The sequence below is a fragment of the Heteronotia binoei genome, chromosome 14, assembly GCF_032191835.1.
Source record: "Heteronotia binoei isolate CCM8104 ecotype False Entrance Well chromosome 14, APGP_CSIRO_Hbin_v1, whole genome shotgun sequence".
Classification (NCBI taxonomy): Eukaryota; Metazoa; Chordata; class Lepidosauria; order Squamata; family Gekkonidae; genus Heteronotia; species Heteronotia binoei.
In genome coordinates this window covers 35,717,824-35,738,633 of record NC_083236.1, presented here as the reverse complement: position 1 = coordinate 35,738,633, position 20,810 = coordinate 35,717,824, and the positions used below count along the sequence as shown (strand labels likewise).

The 20,810-nt window shown below is 44.4% G+C and overlaps 2 protein-coding genes across 2 annotated transcripts in view; one reads left to right on the top strand and one right to left on the bottom strand.

Annotated features, from left to right (window-relative positions):
• Positions 1 to 507: 507 nt before the first annotated feature.
• Positions 508 to 20,810, bottom strand: part of C14H16orf46 (chromosome 14 C16orf46 homolog) — a 39,400-nt gene continuing 19,097 nt past the window's right edge. The window contains exons 2-5 of the mRNA XM_060253828.1: positions 19,233 to 19,441; positions 10,195 to 10,440; positions 5,628 to 6,689; positions 508 to 1,224 (exon numbers count right to left, since the gene is read on the bottom strand). Coding sequence (XP_060109811.1) covers positions 508 to 1,224; positions 5,628 to 6,689; positions 10,195 to 10,440; positions 19,233 to 19,441 — 2,234 coding nt within the window. The remainder of the gene's footprint in view (positions 1,225 to 5,627; positions 6,690 to 10,194; positions 10,441 to 19,232; positions 19,442 to 20,810) is intronic.
• Positions 18,631 to 19,754, top strand: LOC132582551 (protein phosphatase 1 regulatory subunit 3E-like). Its single transcript, XM_060254171.1, has 2 exons — positions 18,631 to 18,851; positions 18,900 to 19,754. The coding sequence occupies exons 1-2, from the start codon at positions 18,666 to 18,668 to the stop codon at positions 19,752 to 19,754; spliced, it is 1,041 nt and encodes a 346-aa protein (XP_060110154.1). The 5' UTR covers positions 18,631 to 18,665.

The window sequence follows — 20,810 nt, the reverse complement described above, 5'->3', positions numbered from 1 at the left end:
AGGAGGTGTGTTGGAGCAAGAATCTACATAAACCCAGTCTGACAGCCACAGTATGACAGCTGGTGATCTAGCTGCCAGGCTAGGTCACAGTGACCTGATCAGCAGACCGGCTTGAGCCGGCAGAAGCCAAGTGATGCAATCTGCTGAGTCAGCACGGCCAGGATTGGCTGCTTGGACTATATATGATCTGTGTGTGCATCACACAGGTCTCTCCCTGTGAGATGGTGGTTAGGCGAAGCACTTTGTCCGTGGAGGTGATATTGTATAGACTGCACAAGAGAGCACTTGTCGTGTATATATGTTAATACACCTTTTGGCACTAGTTGCACGTGTCTGCCTGATTTTCTTTCCTGAAGCCCTGTGTCGGGCAAGTCATCTCCCTCACTCTGCTACTCCCGCTCCGACAGGATTTATATTAGCAATGGCTATCTGATATTACTCTGAATAGAAAATTAGGCTATGCAGAGAAAAGAATGGGTCGTATGGTTAGGAGAGCAAGACAAAGTATCAGAGCATTAAGGAGACATGGAAGGGTGGTACATTATTTTTAATTTGTTTTGTTGCTATTTTATTTCTCATAACAATATTTCTTTTACTCTTTTGCTTTCCTTTTTTAATCTGGCGGCTGTGGAGAAGAGTTTCCGTTGATGTGCTGCCCCCCTTAGTTTTTTTCACTGTACTTGTTTCATTTTTCTTCGAAGGGGGCTCCAGATGCAAGCTGACAATTCCTTTTCCTTCTGGTTTTAAGACCAAGAATGCATTTAAGGATGGGTAGCTAAAATCGATGGGGGTGTTACTCTGGATAATTCTTGGAAGGTGGATCTTGGGATATTTTAGGACTGCAGGTTTTGCATATCCTTCTGAGTACTTAATCTCGTATTCCTTTATTGGTAAGGTCCTCTTTTCACTAAGGAATGCCCGAATGCTATCTAATTTGCCATTCATTCTTTCTCCCTCAGGGTGCACAGTCATCACTGGAATATAGTTGTATGGCTTAAAGTAGGAGGCCTTTAACTTCTTGTAGCTAGAAACTGTTTCTCCTTCAGTAAACTTATGATATGTGTTTGTCCGATTTCTCTCAGGTTGTGTTATCCAAGCCAAATTTCCCTCAGGAGCCTTGTTTCTGTGAGATATGTTAGAGACTGTTTTGCTTATTCTTGGGTTCTTGGACTTTAGCTGGATCTTGCAGCATGCGAAAGGAGTAGCTCTCCCCCAGCCAAGTTCCTGGAAAAATGAAATCATGTTGCATATAAAACTGAGAATTTTGCTGCAGGACTTTTATCACTTTGTAGCCACCAACATTTAATGCTATGGACTTAACTTAATCAAATTTATTAATTAAAAGTGGTTCTGAATTTTGGCCAGATCCTTTTCCAGCCTTCTCAGGTGAAGGAAACTTTCCCATGCCCTTCAGTTTTGAGTTTATAAATTCAGAATTAACTACTGTGCTTCAATGTTGAACATAATTTGGGCTGTGGTGGTTACCTGTGTACTAAGTACCAGAATCTTAGTTACAAGAATGAGCAACCAAAACACTGCTTAAGCATTACAAAATTGTACTATCAGAGTATATTATACCTGCATTTGGCCCACCCACAGTATTTGAAACTATTCTTTACACTCCCTTCAGTTTTGCAGGTAAACATTTGCCAGTTTTGCATAGGAGGCTGCTACAAAATAAGATGCCTAGAACTTTTTGCAATTTTTTTAAATACTGGCCAGCAATTTTTACAGAATCTTTGGGTTTGTGTTAAAGGTTATGGCCAGTGTTCCCTCTAAGCTGAGTTAGTGTGAGCTAGCTCGGTTTTTTAGCCTCCGGCTCACCCATTTTTGTCTTAGCTTACGAAAAATGGCTCACAGCTTTAATGCCAGTAGCTCACAAAGTAGAATTTTTGCTCACAAAACAGCTTAGAGGGAGTATTGGCTATGACATAAAGCAAGGCTTTGCATATACACTAGGAAGCAACTTGATGGCAACATAACAGACACACACTGTTTCTCAGTGCCAGATGATGAGTATAGAATATTACAGCAGATTTTATCTCCCTTCTTTGTGATGTATCCCCCATGAGATCCATTGTCATTTTCTTTCTCCCCCCCCCCCCCATATCTGTTAAAATATTTGTCGTGGAAAGTTCAGTGGAATCAAGATTTTTTCAAATTACAAATTCCAGCTAAACTGTAAAAGGGAGAGTTCAAATGAAGCAGAAAATCTTCAGGGGAAAAGCTATCTATACTCTCTTTCAAAGGAAACCAACATTGCACCAGAACAATAATGTCTGTACTTTTGGGCTGTGAAGTTAAGGGAGATATTAACAAAGGGCATAAGCTAGCCAAATGTTTTTTTAAGTTTGTTTCCATAATAACTGCCATCAAGTAACCACTGACTTACAGTGACCCTCATGGTATTTTCAAAGCAAGAGGGGAGCAGAGCTGGTTTGTCATTGCATTCCTCTGTATAGCAGCCTCAGTCTACCTTGGTGGTCTCCCATCCAAGCACTAACCATGGCCAAATCTGCTTTGCTTCCAAGCTCTGAAAAGCTCAGGCTAGTTTATGGTATTCAGGCTGCTTTCAGTTTGTTTAGAATATTTATATACCACTTCAAATAACTTGCCACTCTAATTTCAATAGGAGAGTTAAGTACTTACTAAAGAGTCTCCCTCTTGGACTAAATGTGGCATGCAGCTCCAAATGGTCCTGTTAAAACCCTTGAAGAAGCCCTGTTATACTCTCTTTGCTCCCCAAGTAAGAGCCCATTAGATTATAGATGGATCAAACCTTGATCAGTGAAGTGCCAGATCTCCCCCCTCCTTTAATTGAGGGTAATTGATTCTCTTGCTAGAGTAGCAGGAAGCTTTGATTCCTGTTCAACACTGTTCTTCAGCTCTCTCATTTGTTGGTTTAATACTGGTAAGTAAATTCTCTTGTATTACTGCTTTCCACATTTGAATTAATGGTGCAGGGGTAGCCATGTTAGTCTTGCAACAAAATAAAACAAAACTCCAGGGGCACCTTAAAGGAGCTTCAGTTGCTTCAACAGGAGCTTTTGTGAGTCAAGGGCTGAGTTCTTCAGATAGGTGAATAAGTGAGCTCTCATTCACAAAAGCTCAAATTGAAGTAATGTTGATCCTTAAGGCGCCGCTGGACCTTTATTCACATCTGAAGCCTCTGCATTTTCATTTACATCAACAGCAGGCACCATTTATTTTCATTCACCATAAAATAGAGACAGTGGTTTCATACTTAGCATAATATTTCTCTGTCATCAAAGGCAGGAAACTGCACTTATTTTATTTCTACTTAGGCTTATTTTCAACTATAAAGTAGCATATCACTCAGTTCATATACATGAAGGCATACCATTCACTCTATGTGGGCTGAATTCTGGGACCATGAATATCCCTTTCAATGTTATAAAACATCTTTTTTTGTCACTTAGCAGGCTTATGCAGTCAATTGACTCACCAACTAGTTGCAAGGCATATGGCAAGTTACCACTTTTAAATGGTTGCCTGTATCTTCCTCTTATCTGAAAGTTTGCTAAAAACTCCACTTGAGTTAGATCGCACAGTCCCTTGTAATTTCTTCCTGGGGAAGATTCCTCACTTGCCAAAGTCAACCATTGGATCCATTAGTTACACAGATTTTTGCCTCCTAAGAAATATAGTTCTGTTGCTGAGCTAATTCCATTTATTGATGGTTGTCCACAAAAGGCTTGAAGAACTAAAAGCTCAAGCACAGTTCCTAAAAAACCTTCCATGTTACAGACTTACTGACCAATAGTTACATTCATATCTCCTTGGAGGTAATTGGGTTTTCCTAGGAAAATGGCCATTTGGGGGTATTTCTTCTATGTTGGTGGCATCTTAACACTTCTGTTTCAGATAACTTCATGCCAATTTTAAAGAAGTGAAGAACAAGCTACCACAGGCTTAAACAACAATGACTATCTTAGTTTTCCAGCTTCAACTGAGAATACTGATTCTTGCACTTTGAAATATATTATGGCCAATTTGTATAATACCCGTATAGCAGGCCTATCTGTTCCTGAGTATGCCTTCATGTTGGTCAAATGCAAAATGACATGTGGACTGTGGAAGAGATTACCAGCAGCACCTTCCATGATGTTTTCCAGTGGTTATGATCATGAAGTTACTGCCAGCCATCTCATAGCCCAAATTATGTGTATTGTGGGGAGGACTACAGCTGTTCACCTGGGCAAGAAATGCATTTTGTTAGCTAGTGGGTAATGTACTTTTGCAGACATACATATTGGTGGATAAAACCCCTTTGCTGACTCATTTCAAACCCAATATTTAGCTCACAGGTATTCTGAGTATAGGAGAATAGATTAAGAGAATGACCAGTGATGTACAAACTCTTAGATGTGTTTTAATTAAAAGCATTTGCAAAACTATGAGGAGAATAAAACTACTTTTAGCTGTTCAAATCTAAGGGAACTCTGTGAATTTTTGATTTAGAGTGGCACTACAATATCAGAAATGCCATTACCTTCCTACTACTCCAAAGGCATCAGGTAAGATGCAGGATAATTATGACAAGTGATGATGAGAAAATCTCTTGACTCAAATACTGAGGAAAATTGTCACTGTGCATACAGAAAAAAAAAAAACATTTTCTGGAAGCTATATAATAAACAATCTGATTCTGAGCTATTCAATTTGGCATGAAGAAGTAAAGTCCTAGCTACCTTAAACCAAAAAAAATAATATTTACACAAAAAATACAGTCAAATACTAGTTCTGTTTACTTATATCATTACTTACATATTGTTCAAACATAAAAGGAACCATTACAACAAAATTATGGCATTCGTGCATGACCATATTCAACTACTTTAGTGTAGCTACAGGTTATTTCAGATACCTTTCTAGGTTCTGTTCTCTTAAAGCACTTGGGCCAGGCCTGCACAACCTACGCCTAATCAAACTGCATATATAGCCTGCCAGGATATGTGGACTGCTACACATTACTGGTGAATTATACTCAGCTTGATGAGTCCTCAGTTGTGCAGATTTCAGGAAGGCAAAACCCAAGTTTTGGTCATCAAAGAACCTGGCAATGCCTCTAGTTGTTTTGCTTTCCCAGTTTGCTAGGAAAGGCAGACTATATTGTTGGTCCTGCAATGGCTTCTGCCAGCTGTTCAAATCCATGAGAACATACTTTGATGCAGCTCACAGTTCTGTAATACAGGGGACAGGAAGTGCTGAAACAGCAGCTCCAAATAAGTGCTGTGTTGGTCTCTCTTGAAGGGCATTAAGGTCTTACTATGCCTGGGGGCCTAATCAAGACATTGTGCTTTACTGAGGCTTGACTCCAAGAGCTGTGTACAACACGTTCAACAACAACAAAATGTGTTCAAGGATCTACATACTGCAAGATGCGCTAAATGGAAATTTTAAGCTTCATGCAGTCAATCCTTAACAAAATAGCACCTATGCGATTAACAAATACTCATTCTGGTTTACAGACAACTTTCAGTATTTTCTTCCATAGTACAAACTACAAAGAGCTTCAACAAATCCATAAACAGCTGTGCATGAAAATTACAATAAAATAGTCAGGTCAGCCTAGAAGGCAATGCAGTTATTGCAACACGGCTGACCGTTAAGGAAGGGAACAGTCCAGAAAGCAGTGGGATCTCCTGTGTTTTTGACTCATTTCCTTGTCTGGGTCCAGTGTGATTCCTGCTTCTGGTGCAAGGGTCCCAATTCTCATCGGCTTTGCTGTCACGCGCTCCTTTTGTATGCAGAAAATGCATGCCAGAGTGATGATTCTTTCTTCTCAGTGCAATTGAATTAGATACGGGTGTAATTTTTCTATCACGTATAAAAGCACAGCGCCAGTAGCACTGGTCCGTGGTTCCTGAGATGCATGAAGTCTTGGGAAACTTTGGGGCAAAAGTGGTTCTCTCATACAATTTTACCGGCTCCTTCAACGCATCACCTGTTAGGTCTACTCCTTTCTCATGGTTGGGTTCTTTGGCTTTAAAAACCTGAGGGCAGGAAACTGTCTCTGAAACAGCACGGGATGCTTTTTCATTTGCCTGGAAAATAATGGGCTTACTTTTCTTTGGTGAAGGGTCCAGGCTGTTTTTGAAAGCTGTGTCCTTCAGAGGTGGCAATACCATTGATGATTTAACAGGAGTTGCTTCAGAGTATCCCAGATTACCTGTTACAGGCTCATGGTTCTTTGTATCTTTGCATTTTAAGGTTTCTACACTTTTTGGCTTTCCAAGAGCTAATATGCTATACTCTCTTATTGGCACCGCTTTCTTTTCTGCTTGGAATAGCTGATTCTCCTTCATTAAAAAAGTCTTCTTTTCACTTAGAAGAGCCTGAGCTTCCTTTAGGGACAATCTTTTCTTTTCTCCTTGGGATGTTTGGGTAGAATTTAATTTACCATTATAGTTGTCTTTTTTTGAATCATCTACCACAGAGTAAGAGCTCAGAGCTGTATTAGAATAGAGCAGAGTTTGTTTTTCTGGAATACTGTCTGTGGCGACACTTGCACTTAACTTGGGGTCTTGCTCCAAGCCTTTGTCAATAATGTGCATCAGATCTAAGCAATACAGGCAGCCACCAACAGACTCACTTGTCCTTGTTTTTCTAGCTCTTTTTTGTAACTGAAGATGAGCGAATGAGGCTGTCTTGCTCCAGCCTTGTACCTGAGAGCAAAGAGATAGGAATTTAGATTTTTAAATAGGGCAGTTTTGATGCTTTACAAATTAAATATGATTAGGATTCCTAGCCATACATCAATGAAATTTACTAGCTATTTCTCGTAAGCCTTTTTTCCCCTAAAAAATAATTCTATGCCAATTTTGCTATAATTTTTTACAGGAAAAGCAATAGTCAACCCAGCTTTTTCCTTATACTTTTAAGTATTCTCTGCTCAGAACAATGTGGCTGAAATGGTTCTGAGCTGTGATAGCATATTCCATCTATCACTGAATTCAGATGGCACTATTCAGCAAACCTTGAATCATAGTTGTTTCTCAGCAGTGGACACAGAGCTGCATCTACTGACTTTAAAACAGTGAACTTCTCCTTCAGGCAAAGCTGCAAGTGTCACTTTAGGGCTGAATTTCAGTGTTTACTGAGATGACTAACAGGCGTGTATGTCATCTTAAAATATTCCTGGAGCTCTTGAAGGTTCTTTTACTATTTAAATGAAAAGACTGCTTCCTTTAGTACTGAATCAGTTTGCGAGAGAATGACTGGCACAGTATTGCCCTGTGGATTTGAATCCAGGTCTCCGTTCCTATCTCACCACAATGGCATTCCACATCAAGAAAGACAAATGCAGATGTATTTTTTTTTTAAAGTGTGGGGACCTACAGCCAAGTCTTTTTGTAAACCACTTAGGGTCCTCATTGAAGAGAAAAGTAGGATAAAAATGCAACAAGTAGAAGTGTTGTAAGTATCCCATACAAGAAGCAAGTAGCTCTGGTATAGCCCTGTGTCAACAGTAGGAAGCCCATTGTAAAAATCAAAGGCACAGCCACACCTGAAGCTGCCTTAGACTGATTCAGACCATCAGTCCATGTACTGCCTACTCAGGCTGGCAGCAGCTCTCTGAGCTCCCAGGCAAAGGTGTTTTGCATCACCAATACGTGGTCCCTTTAAACTGGAGATGCCAGTGATTGATCCTGGGGCCTGCTGCATACAAAACAGAAGCTTTTCCACTGAGCCACAACCCTTCCCCAGTGTTTCTATCAACCACGTATAAAGCCAGTAATAGATCAGGCTGAAGCTCCCAAAAGATATCCAGTCCCACTCCATATGGACAATAAATACAAATCCACCACAGAATAAGAGACCTGGTCATAGAGCACAGTCCAAAATAACTCAACACACAGGCAGTAAATACCTTTAGTGAGAAGCAGAACACAAGAAAGTCACGTGTCAACTAATAAAAGATTTAAACTTTTATATTTGTTGCACATATCAAAATAGAGAAATACAGATCCACACCAATATAATTGACTGCAATCCTATGCAGGCTTACTTGGATGCTAGTCCTACTAAATTCAGCAGGCCTCCAGAGAAACATGTATAGGGCCAAGCAAACAATGAAAGAGCTGGCGAAATCTGAGGAATGGATGAAAATGTATAAGCAACTAAATTATAAATGCTCAAGGCAGTGATATATTATAAAGCGATGTTAAAGAATCATCTCTAATGTAAACTTAGAACACCAATACCACTGACTTCAGCATCACAGATTACTCATGACATATTTATTCCTTCTTTTGTCCCCTGATAACCAAGCATCATGTGGCAATTTCAAGACTATTAAATTTACCGGGGATATAATGCGACTCAGCTACTCAGCAGTGGATACAGAGCGAAATCTACTGATGCAAAAACATTTGATTTTTTTAATTTACCGTGGCACAAACTTCTGGATTAGAGTCCACTGTATGGTTATGCCAGTGTGGTATGGTGGTTAATGCACTGAACTAGAATTTGAGAGATCTTATAGCGAGCTCTGAGCAGTCATGAACTCCTCTGTACTTTCTGTTATGGATCTTAACTGGGCTAAGGAGTTCATTTCTGACTTACAATCTTTCCTCAAACTAAACATGAGCAACTGTTTCAAGTTGCTCTACTAACAGATGATATAGGGACTGAAGCGGACCAAATCTACACCTGTCAATAAGATGCATTGCTTCCCTGCTGCCCCTTACTTATTAAGGGGAATTATAATACAATGGTAACTTATTCTTTTAAGGTTCTGTTTATTTAATTTTTGGCTTATGAGCTCTGCTAGACACATAAGCTGTCTTTGTTTTGACATTCTCAGATAAGGTAGAGAAAGAAGTACAATTTTGGTCACCACACCTCAAAAAAGATTATATAGCACTGGAAAAAATCCAGAAAAAGGGCAACTAGAATGATTAAAGGGCTGGAACACTTTCCCTATGAAGAAAGGTTAAAATGGTTGGGGCTCTTTAGCTTGCAGAAACATCGACTGAGGGGTGACATGATAGAGGTTTACAAGATTACGCATGGGATAGAGAAGGTAGAGAAAGAAATGCTTTTCTCCCTTTCTCACAATACAAGAACTTGTGGACACTCAATGAAATTGCTGAGCAGTTGGGTTAGAACAGATAAAAGGAAGTATTTCTTCACCCAAAGGGTGATTAACACATGGTATTCACTGCCACAGGAGGTGGTGGCGGCTACAAGCGTAGAGAGCTTCAAGAGGGGATTGGATAAACATATGGAGGTCCATCAGAGGTCTATCAGTAGCTATTAGTCACAGCATATTGATGGAATTCTATGTCTGGGGCAGTGATGCTCTGTATTCTTGGTGCTTGGGGGGGGGGCAACAGTGGAGGGCTTCTAGTGTCCTGGCCTAACTGATGGATCTCCTGATGGCACCTGTTTTTTTTGGTCACTATGTGAAACAGAGTGTTGGACTGGATGGGCCATTGGCCTGATCCAACATGGCTTCTCTTATGTTCTTAAGCATATTTACAGTACATTCCATGAAATTTGCAAGTCTTTACTGGGTAAATAAAAAACAATAATAAAGGCAGTAAGAGAATCAGTTAAAGCAACTGAACTGTTCAGTTCAACTACTAGTTCAGGCAACAAAATACAAACGACTTATGAATATGAGTTTTAAACAGAACAGCCTATCTATTGCATGTTGGAATTTTATGGGAAATCCCCTAAATTCCAGTCTTTAAAGCAGTTTTTGTATTTCAAAAATCCTTGCTCCAACCAAGGAAAGTTGCTTCACACATTCAAACTTACATCAGCTTCTCCCCATGTATCAAGTGCAGCTGTAAACTGAGTGCATCAGAATATATGCACATTAAAATGCTGAGACCGTCTATCTGCATTCCCTTTAGTGCAATAAAATGACCTTTCTGATGTGCATCCCACTCTGAGAAATCCATAAACACCATTTTATATACACTTAGAAGGAGACTGGGGTGCCTGCCAGTAATGTATATTATTTATTAAGTACTTTGAAACTCCTAGAAGTATGCATTCATTAAAATTATCTTAAAGATCTTTATTTCCTTTCCTGCTTAAAGATTTAAGGTGGCTAGCTAGAGTATTTGAGGCTTGGTTATAAATAACACTCTTATTATTGCAATTTGGGCTTTGTTGTTGTTCAGGAATCTTTATATATAGCATACAATTCTCACTCACTGCTTCCTCCCATCCTGTTCCATTAATACACTCCAAGGACTTCTCCTCTTGCTCATTTGCACTGTTACTGATGCTCAGAAGAGTGTAGATCTGATTCCTCTCCCTTCTCTCATTTGGATAGATGCAGCGCCAATCCCTTTCCACAGTTTTCACATTTGCAGTAGCTTTTTCAGAACTGATTTCACTTTGATTCTGGCCAGAGGAAGTCATTACAGTTGCTGACTCTGCAGGCTCCACGCGTTCTGCCTGTATTTTTAAGGAAAATTGTCTTTAAAATAGTGCACTCTGGAAATTCAGTTTATATCACCATAAGATGTATGGGACTATCTTTTATTAACTAGCTTTCATAGGTACTATATGTACTATTTTTTCTTGACTAGCTTTCATAACAGCAGAAATTGTTCCAGTACACATTATTTCCTGTTTTATTATGTCCTATCATCAATTTTAGGGGTACATATAATTTTTTTAGGGGTACATACCATTACTTACATGTTCAGAGGCACACTAGTTATTTAAATAAAAATTCATACATCTCAAGAAAACTGTCTCAAAGTGAACATCCACACTCTCAATTTTCTACCAGTTACTATCAGGATGGTACACTGCATATGGTCAGAAGCACTCTAGCCTTTTTAAAAAGTGCCACTAGAGTCCTGTTTTATTTTCATAAATCTATATTTCATAAATCTATATTACTTTTGTTCAAATGCTGGCTTAAACCGAACAGCCATTTCTTCACCTGCCTTTCATCCCAACTTTCTCCCCCCTTCCAGTTCTGAACTGTTCATATTACTGTGCACACTGCTCATGGTCAGAGGCTCCTTCGTCTTCCAAAAACCCAAATTTGCCACTTTTCCAAGTACTGTGTCTTATGATCTTAAAAATATCTGCAGTCTCCCTTCTTCATTTTTAAACTTTTTGGTAATATCTCTCCTGAAAAAGCATTCCAGTGAGCTCAAAAGCTTTTTTGTACCATTTTCTTTGACCCTAATAAAAGGACCTACAGGGATTTCTGTTCATTTGTTTCCTGTTCTGGATAGAATCAAACCACTGCCCTCTCCAAACCCCCACACATTTCATCCGAACCTTTATTTAGTTACTTAGGTTGTGATCACGCACAAAATAATGCACGTCCAAAGCATTTTCCAACTGGATTTTGCCAGTTCACACACAAAATCCTGTTGGAAAGTGCATCGAAAGTGGGTTGAAAGTGCATTATTTAAAGTGTGTGATTGCAGCCACCTTCTCCTCAATTCTCCTTGTATTCAGAATTGTTCAGAAAGCAAGTGCACTGATTCGTACATGCTTGGAAATCTTTCCCTGTGTCTCCACCTCTCAAAACGCCTGGCACAATTCCATTTAAATTGTTATGCTATTATTACTACTACTATTGTTATTACTATCATTGCTATGTTCATTTATAGTCCGCCTTTCTCAGTGGAACCTCAAGGCAGATTACAGGAGCCCGCTTCCTAGCACTGGTCGTCCCCACAAGCCGCAACTAAGCACCCCCCCATCCTCAGACTCACCCCGTAACATCGTATACCCTCTTTCAGCCGTCCTCGCCGGTTCCTGTCGTGGCTCCCCCTCCACTCCACCCCTCACCGCGCACGACTCGCCTCCTCCTTCACCTGTCAGTTTCTGGGGCGAGGGCGGGATAGGGCAGGGGGCGGTGCCGCCGAGGACGACGCGGCGTTGGAGGCGGGCGTTGCGCGGCGCTGCTCGGGGAGATGGAGCCGCCGCCGATGCGCTCACAGTCCCCGGGCGCTCGCCCTCCTCTGACGTCACCCAACCCGTCGGCGCGCCGCCTTCAAAACCGTTGCCACGGGAAACGGGAGCAGTTTGGAAGGGAGGGGGCGGAGCCGAGAGAAAGATGAGGCGCGCGTCGGGCGGGAAAGGTTGTGGAGGGGGCGAGAGGGAAAGGAGTCTGAGGAGGGGAAATTGAGAGCTTTTAGGGAGGGAGGTTGAGGGTCGGTATAAAGAGCGTGGGAGCTTCCTGTGCAGCTCAGTTCCCGTTTTCTTTAAATCATTCCCTCTAACTTAGTGGCCGGCCCTGCCACTAGGCAAACTAGGCGATCGCCTAGGGCGCTTGCCTTTGGGGGGGATGAACTGGGTGCCCCCCATGTGACTCGGTGATGTTATCAATGCAGGAGGGGCAGAAGTTAGCCTTGCCTAGGGTGCCACAGTCTAGGGCCAGACTTGCTTAAAACGTTAGGGATTTCACCTTAAAGGCCCCCCCCATGTCATCTGCTTTACTAGAGGCCCAACCAAATTGACCACGTGAGCTTTGTCACCCATTTTACCAGACCTAAGTGTAGCTCAGAAGTCCCAAGAATGTGAGGCAGTTTACTCCCAAATAAATGTTCAGGACACCCTTCTTGAGGGTCGATCGATTATTCAGAGCTGCCAGCTTGGGTTATGAGGTATCTGCATGTCATAGCAAGAGCCACATCTATGTGCCGGTGAAATCCAGTGTGCTTTAGAAAATCCCACTAAATTTCTCAAATATTCCCCCCCCCCACTCTCATTTTGTAGAAAACTTAAACAGGAATTTCCATTGAGGGTCTCTAGAAGTTCAGAAGCTATCTGAATGCTAAATGCATGGCAAAAAAGCTAGTGACACTGTTCTTAAGCAAAATTCAGCATTTGAAGCAAATTCCATGGAGTTCAACAAAAAAATTTCCCCTGACTAACATTCTAAGTGTGGGTAAGTTTTCCCAAGGTCAGGGGAGTTTATTGCACAGGGGACAGCTTATTACAATGGGAGGAATGAGACAGCAGAAAAGTGATCACAGAGTGGTGAATTCAAGTAATATTATATTGCCCTTGGTGAAAATCAACACTTCCTCCATTAACCTGTGTGAAATAAGACAAAAAATTGGTCTGCTGTCATAAAAACTAGAAAGGGAGGCACAAGTGTCCTGCAATTTCAACCATGCAGTTCCCAGTGGCTTTAGCTTATTAAGGGGAATTGTATTCCCTCCAGAGGATTTTCTCAGTTAGCCGGGAAAGCCCTTGAATTCTGCCTACCTAGATACTATTCTGCACTAGTGGGCTGGGTCGACGCTAAGTGCAAATAAAGATGGGCAACATTGCAGGAGTCTGAGGTCTCAGACAGACACAAACATTCAATGGCACAAATTGCTTGTGTATTCAGTACAATGATAATACTATCCGTAAAAATAAAGGGTTGAATCAAAATATCTTCCACTGGCAGAAGTAGTGTCCAATTTTCCTAGCATCAACGTTGCTTCCCCCCATGCCATGTTCTTAATGTTCTTGTCCCCCTTGAACAGTATTTTGGCAGTTTAGTAGTCTACGCTGGGGATAAGGGAAAAGCCTCCTCCCTTCTCTGCTTGAACTGACATATACAGGCAGACAAGGACTTTTGGATTCAGGCCTGTGTAGCCTAGCTACATGTTTTGTGTTACATTTACAATAAGGAACAATACTCTTGGCTTGCACTACTCAGATGCTCCTTAGTAGTTTTTGAGAGGTCTGGATGGGAACTTGTAATAACCTGGGGATAAGAATGAGGCACTAATATTGTGGGAAAGATTAAAGGGGTATACTGTACATAGCATCATATCCTCAACATTCCAGTCTTGTGACTGTGGCAACTGCATGGATGTTAAAATATTTTGTTTCTTTATGGTTTGGTAAACCTCGTGCAAGCTGGCATGCTAATAAGTATTCACAGAACGTTGTTGGGCAAAATAAGGCATGTGACTCCTTGCATTGGATTCTCTAGTTTGTGTGCTCTTTCATCAACTGAGCTGGTACCTCATTGTATATCACTTTCTAGGTCGCTTCACTGAATAAATCCTTAGTAAGTCATGGGGCAGTGGTGGAGGCTGAAAGAGATTTGGAAACAGCCAAGCTGATACATTGTCATCTGCCACCACTATCAAAAACCAAAACTGATGGTTTTTCTACCATATATGAATCACTGATAGAGGGCTTGTTTCCTTGAGGCATTTTTAGCATATCGTACATGTATATGATCTTGTCACTGTAGATCTAATTCTCCAGTCAAATATAGGTAAGACATTTAAGGAGAAGGTGGGAGTCCAATACATGTACAATCTGTTCCATTTTCAGTTTTACATTCCTGGTTGCCTGTGATTATCAGCCTTCTCTGATCCAAGGCTGGTTTTGTACTTCTGCAGCCTGGGCATGTTCCATTTATGATTTGCCTTATTCTGTATCTGCCATTTTTAGAAGGCATGCCCAAGCCTCCAAAATAAGAGGTTAACGCTTGCATTTTTATACTTTTCTAATAATGAGTGTCACAGGCATTGCAATTGCGTGCAATCTTATCCTAATGGCCCCTTCTCTTTGGCAAACCATCCTTGGGAAGTGAGTGCTTTGCAGTGACGCAAGTGTTTAATCCTTCCTTTGTCAACTGTTTCCCCTGAAAACTCTACCCTGCCCCCAGCTGTTCAAGTCACTGTCTTGTTATTTAACAAACACTTGTTATTTAACAAACAGGTCTATAACCATAAAGAGCAGGGGTGGCCAAATTTGTTTAATGTAAGAACCACATAGAATAAATGTCATATGTTTGAGCGCCATAAGAAATGAAAAAAAAATTACATGTCTTTATTAAAACCTTTAATACTTTTTTGTATGGAAAGAAAATACATGTGTATGCACTTTACAACACGACCATGGTATAAGGAGACTTTTTAAAAAGCAAAAGCTGGGAATAACAGTCCCAATAAGACCAGCATAGGGAAAGATTAGGGAATTTTTTTTTGGCACCAGCTGGAGAAGGAAACACATTGACCACCATTTGCATCATTATGCATCTCCCTTTGTCTTGACACCAAGGTTAGTAAATTCAGCTTCTACAAGAGCTACTTAACTAAGGGGGAACCCTGTGCCGCACTCTTTAATTCCATCCCTCCTTCCAGTGGCTCCCTCAGCTCTTTTTCTTCTGGGAGTCACGTGTTAAAGAGCCATATGTAACTCCTGAGCCACGGTTTGGCCACCCCTGCTGTGGAGGGAAGACTTGATTTGCATAAAGTTTCAGTGTTCTGTGTTTTGTGGAAATATTTTAACCTAATCAGTGGGACCAAGCATCTGACAATACTGACCTTGAAGGACCAAGGGTTTGATTCAGTATAAAGCAGCTTCATCATATGTACAACCAGTCAAGAATAACTTTCTGCAATTTTATGTCACTTGGGTTTCTAGGGATGATTCAGGCAGTGGCAGTGCACTAAATGCATGTTTTTCTTTTAATCAAAAGGAATTGTGTCTCTCTAGAACATTCATAGCAAGTAAGAGTTCTTAAAGCAAATCACCCAAACCTCTGCCTCCCTCTCCTATGAGTAAGACTCAGCAAATTGCTGTGGTGAATTTTATATTCAGCATTTATCAGCAGGCTGGATTAGAGATATTTCCTTTTATAGGAAAAACTTTCCATGTTTCCCATGTTGCACTGAGCTCAACAGGGAGTGTGAGTATGCATCCTACTGACTGCTTTAAAAGGACTATACAAACTATATGGCCTAGGACTATAAGGTAGGCAGATCCTAGGCCATATAGGGCTTTAAAGGTGATAACCAGCACCTTGTAATGAATCCGGTATAGTATACTATTGGCAGCCAGTGCAGTTCCCACAGTCCCGGCTGAATGTGCTCCCACCTGGGGAGCCTCAGTAACAGCCTGGTGGCTGCGTTCTACACTAGCTGCAGCTTCCAGGTTCGGCACAAGGGCTGCCCCATGTAGATGGCATTACAGCAGTCCAGCTTCGAGGTGACAGTTGCATGGAACACTGTTGCCAGGTTGCCATGCTCCAGGAAGGGGATCAGCTGCCTTGCCCGCCTAAGATGGAAAAAAGTGGATTTAGCAGTGGCTGCTATCTGGGCCTCCATTGTCAAGGCAGGCTCCAGTAGTACCCCCAAGCTCTTGACCTTGTGTGCCATTGTCAGTTGCGACCGTCAAACGGCAGTAGGGGAATTTCCCTTCCCAGACCGCCGCGATTCAGGCAAAGGACCTCTGTCTTTGCTGGACTGAGCTTCAATAGACTCAGCCTAAGCCATCTGGCCACGGCTTGTAGCGTCAGGTCCAAATTTTCTGGGACACAGTCAGGCCGGCCATCCATCAGTAGATAGAGCTGGGTGTCATCAGCATACTGGTGACAACCCAACCCATACCTCTGGGCAAGGGGGCGCATGTAGATGATGATCAACATCGGGAAGAGCACCGCCCCTTGAGGCACCCCGCAGTCAAGCGTGTGCCTCCAGGACAGTTCGCCCCCAATCGCCACCCTTAAAGATGAAGATACAAATTTTGATATAACTTATGCTGCAGTTGTCCTAGTAAAAATCCCAGATTTTTCCATTGATAGGTCTTATACAATTTGGATTCTCATCTTTCAGAAAATTAACTTATTCTAATAATGTTTTTTTGTTGCAGAAGGTATCGACTGCAGGCTTTATATTTGTTTGTAATAAGAAATTTCTCCCCGATGCTTATACTACAAACTGAGCTTTCTGGGAAAACACAATTTATTTGTTTTATTCAAACATTTATATCCTGCCTTTCCTCACAGTTCAAGGCAGGATACAGTAATAAATAAAACCCAGAACTGAAACCAGAGTGAAATGGATCAAGTGCAGATGTGTTATCAAGGAAGCCCTGGAGCTGCTCCATATTCCTTAAAATAGGTACACTGGAAACTGGCCTATAATGAGCCACCTCATCCCCAGTCAATGAAGTTTTTGCAGTGCAGAGGTCTAATATTATGAAACTGCAGAACTGGCCTGTTTGCAGAACGCACCTTTTAAAGTTCACAAAAGATGTATATAAGGAAATGCTTAGAAAACCAAGATCAGTAGAGAAAGATTGAGTTCTCTAGTGTATTTACAGTCTTCCAAACCCTCTGTATATCTGCTTTAAGAAGAAAAAGCCTCAAAGGAAAATTAGTCACCACTCTGAGGAGTCTAGGTGACCACCCTCAATGACTCAGGAAACTCTTGTCTTGTTAAATATAGCTGCATATCCAATAAAGGTAAAGAACTGTTCACAACATGCTGTAATTATTTATTAAGGACATTTAAGTTCAACTACTACAGGTTGCTTTACGGTATTCTAATATTAGTCTCACACAAAATATATGCTTCACAGAAGAAACACTCTTCAAAAGTAGTCCCTATGTATTTGGCTGTTGTTAACTTCTGCAGAGTTGGCTGCGTTCCCTGTACCTACATTACATGAGGTGTCGAATGAGCTTCCTGACAAAGCTCAAAGCTGTATAATTTCTTACAGCTTTTTAGACAGCAGAGGGCTGTGGCTCAATTGAAGAGCCTCGGCTTTGCAGGCAGAAGGTCCCAGGCTCAATCCTTGGTATCTGCATCTCCTGTTAAAAGGGACCAGGCAAAAGGTGACATGTTCTTCACTCCTATGTTATTTGGCACAGGGCTCCTTATTCCCTCTTCCTTTCTGTTACTACAACATACTAAAGCAGGGATGAACTGAGACCCCTTGCTCAATTTCCTCCAGTTTTGAGCAAGATGGCATTGTTTCTTCCCATCTAATCCTCATAATTTGTACATCATTAGAGTACTGTTTTATAATAGCATTAACTTTCTTTTTTAAAAACGGAACAATGTTCAAATTTTCTGATCAGCGCCTTTTGTCCTTGAGGAGGCCTGAGCCGGCTTTCCAGCTGAAGCGTGCCTGGTGTATTGCAAATGCATTACACGGGATTAAACCGGATTGCCTCCTTCGAAAGGCCAGGCTGCCTGCCAGATTCCAGTCGGCGACCCAGCTGCGTGGTTTGCAGCCTTCCTTCCCCGACCCGCTCGGGCTGCGAGTCCTCTATCTGGATCACAACAGACAGGCATGGGAAGAAGGAAGGATGGCGCGTTGCATTTTAATGGCTCTGCCGGGGAATCCCTCCTCTCTCGGATCCAGTTAAGGACACCAGCGCGGGGGGCTAGAAGAGGAGGGAGAGAGCTAGCAGCAGCGTCACGACGAAGGGAGGCAGAGCCGGCGATGGGCTGGCGGAGTGGAGGCGAGGGACGCAACTGCTCTGCTCGGGAGAGGCCGCGGGTGGCAGAGGAGGGGGCGGGGAGGCCGGCCGGCGGGGGCGGAGAGAGGCGCGCTGATGAATCGGGAAGCTGACACGCGGCCCGGGATGCGTATATTTTGCTGCATGACTCCGGCGCGACGTCAGCAGCAGCAGCGGCAAGTCCAGACGACCTCTCTCTGAAAGCGCGCCGGACTCTTCTGCAGCGACGCCGTCCAGGGGCAAAGCAGCGGCTGCCCTTAGCCAGGCGCTCCACAGCGTGGACGAGGGAAGGGGAGAGGGCCGGGCAGCGGCAGTCCGAGAGCTTCGGATCACCGCTCGGGGGGGGAGGCGCCGTTCGGCCGGCCATGGCTCTGATGCCCTGAGGATCGCCAAGAGAGACTCGCCCGCCGCCATGAAGTGACCGACCTTGGCCGCCCGCGCGAGCATGGAGAAGGCCGGCTCCCTGCACGCCTCGGTGCCCACGCCGCCGCCGCGCCTCTACCTGCCGCGCAACTTCAGCTGCACCGCCTGCCTCTATGGCAGCCTGGCCGAGCAATGCAAGGGCGGCTGCAGCCCGGAGCCCGAGGCGGTGGAGGTGGAGGAGAAGAAAGCGCCCCCGCCGCCGCCCCCGGTGATCCGCGAGGCAGCCGTGGCGGCGGCCGCAACAGGGGCCAGGAAGACGACCCCGCCGCCGCCGCGCTCGCCCTCGCCGCCGCCCGCCTCCCCGCCGCCGCCCGCCTCGCCCTCGCAGCGCGGCAGGGAGCCCACGCTGCCCTCGGTGCCGCCCAGCCCGACCCTGCGCCGGCGAGCCAAGTCTCTGCCCACGCCAGGCGAGAGGGGCTTGCGGCCGGCCCTGCAGCAGAGCCCGTCGCGCCGCAAGACGGTGCGCTTCGCAGACTCGCTGGGCCTGGAGCTGACTGCCGTGCGCCACTTCTGCCAGGCCGACGTGCCGGGGGTGCCGCCGCCGCCCCCCCTCAGCGCCTCGCCGCCCCGCGCCAACAACGCCGCCGACCTGCTCAAGACGCGCAAGCCGCCCGCCCTCGGCGAGCTGGAGCCGGTGCTCTTCGGGCCCCCCGCGCCCCTGCTGGAGCCCCTCTTCCCGCCGCAGCCCGGCGCCACTGCCGGCTTCCTGGAGCGCGTCCGCCAGCACAAGGTCCGCCTGGAGTCGGTGCGGCCCGAAGCCTCGGCCCTGCGCGGCGCCGTGCGCGTCCTCAACCTGGCCTACGAGAAGGCCGTCTCGGTCCGCTACACCCTCAACCGCTGGCAAAGCTGCAACGAGGTGCCCGCCGCCTACCTACCGCCGCCCCCCTCCCCGGCCGCCAACGCCGACGGCAGCGGCCTCACTGACCGCTTCGCCTTCCTGCTGCCGGTGGGCGCCGGCACCACCCTGCTCGAGTTCGCCCTCCGCTACCGCGTGGCCGGCGCCGAGTACTGGGACAACAACGACGGCCACAACTACAAGCTGCGCGCCAGGCCCAGGCCCACGGCTAGCCAGGAGCCGGACGGCGGCGGCGCCTGGATCCACTTCATTTGACCGCCGCCTGCCCACCCAGCTTCGCAGCCGTCACTCCAGGCGGCCGGATTCCGAAGGCGATCGTGGGGGCAGCGCCTCTACAGCTTGCTGGCCTGCAGGCGCCTTTCTTAGACGGTCGGGAAGCAAAGGGCCTTCCTTCCGGATGGGATGGAGACACGGACGGGAGAGCCGAGGGAGAGGAGCGCCTCCTCCAGGGCCGCGGTGGGGGGGGGGGTCTCATGCGTATTAGGGAGTCTTCTGGCTAGGGCCGGCGGACACGGGAAACCTTGTGTAAAACCCACACTTCCAACTATATGGCTCATTGAATTCGCTTCGTTCATGGCTTTTTTGGAGGGTTGGCCGTTCACTGTCTGTGAGGCACAGACGTGCCAAAACCTTCCTCATGCACCTGTGACTTGGCCTGCTAACCTTTCCTCAGTGGTCTCCCCCCCCCCTTTTTTTTTTGCAGCGAAGTCTGCACTTCTCAATCTACTGAACAGGAAGTAAGTCATTTAAGCCTAGGATAGTTTTCACCAAGGTGATAAACCACATCTGGCTGAAAGTGATGAGTCACCTAACTGAATGCTCCTCCGTGCCAAACAGTTTCCTGTATGTGGACAACTCGAAGGTTAGAGGGAAAGTATGACATGTTAATTTTCGGTTAGCAGGAAAAATTTTGCATGGAGAAGCATTCATTAGTATGATTCCGCAGTTGGAGTTGTATAGCCCGGATGGAACTTTGCCACCTCAATGAGAACTGGCACTCCATAAAGCATGGGCTGCAGATATAACTTGAGCTGTGGAAGCACATTCACCATACTATGTTTAGACTATGTTCCCCTGAGGTTAGTCTTCTCTGTGTTTACAGCCTCAGCCTACTGCATATAGCCACAATTGGCTGGAGACCGGTGATGTCACTAGTCCACTTTCCCTAAGCTGCTTCTTGGTATTATAAAAACTGGTATTAGTTAAGGTGTCTAGAAATACCGTTTATTGGATAGAATTACATGCACTTACTGAAAATTGAAAAGGGGGGGAGGGGAGGGAGAAACAAGGCAAGCTACTGAAACGGTTGTG

What these genes read in the sequence shown, in the direction of transcription:
- LOC132582551 (XM_060254171.1), top strand. Translation starts at nt 18,666, where the DNA reads ATGGAGAAGGCCGGCTCCCTGCACGCCTCGGTGCCCACGCCGCCGCCG. An exon ending in CGCCCCCGCCGCCGCCCCCG is followed by an intron (nt 18,852 to 18,899) that starts GTGATCCGCGAG and finishes GGGGCCAGGAAG; the next exon opens with ACGACCCCGCCGCCGCCGCG.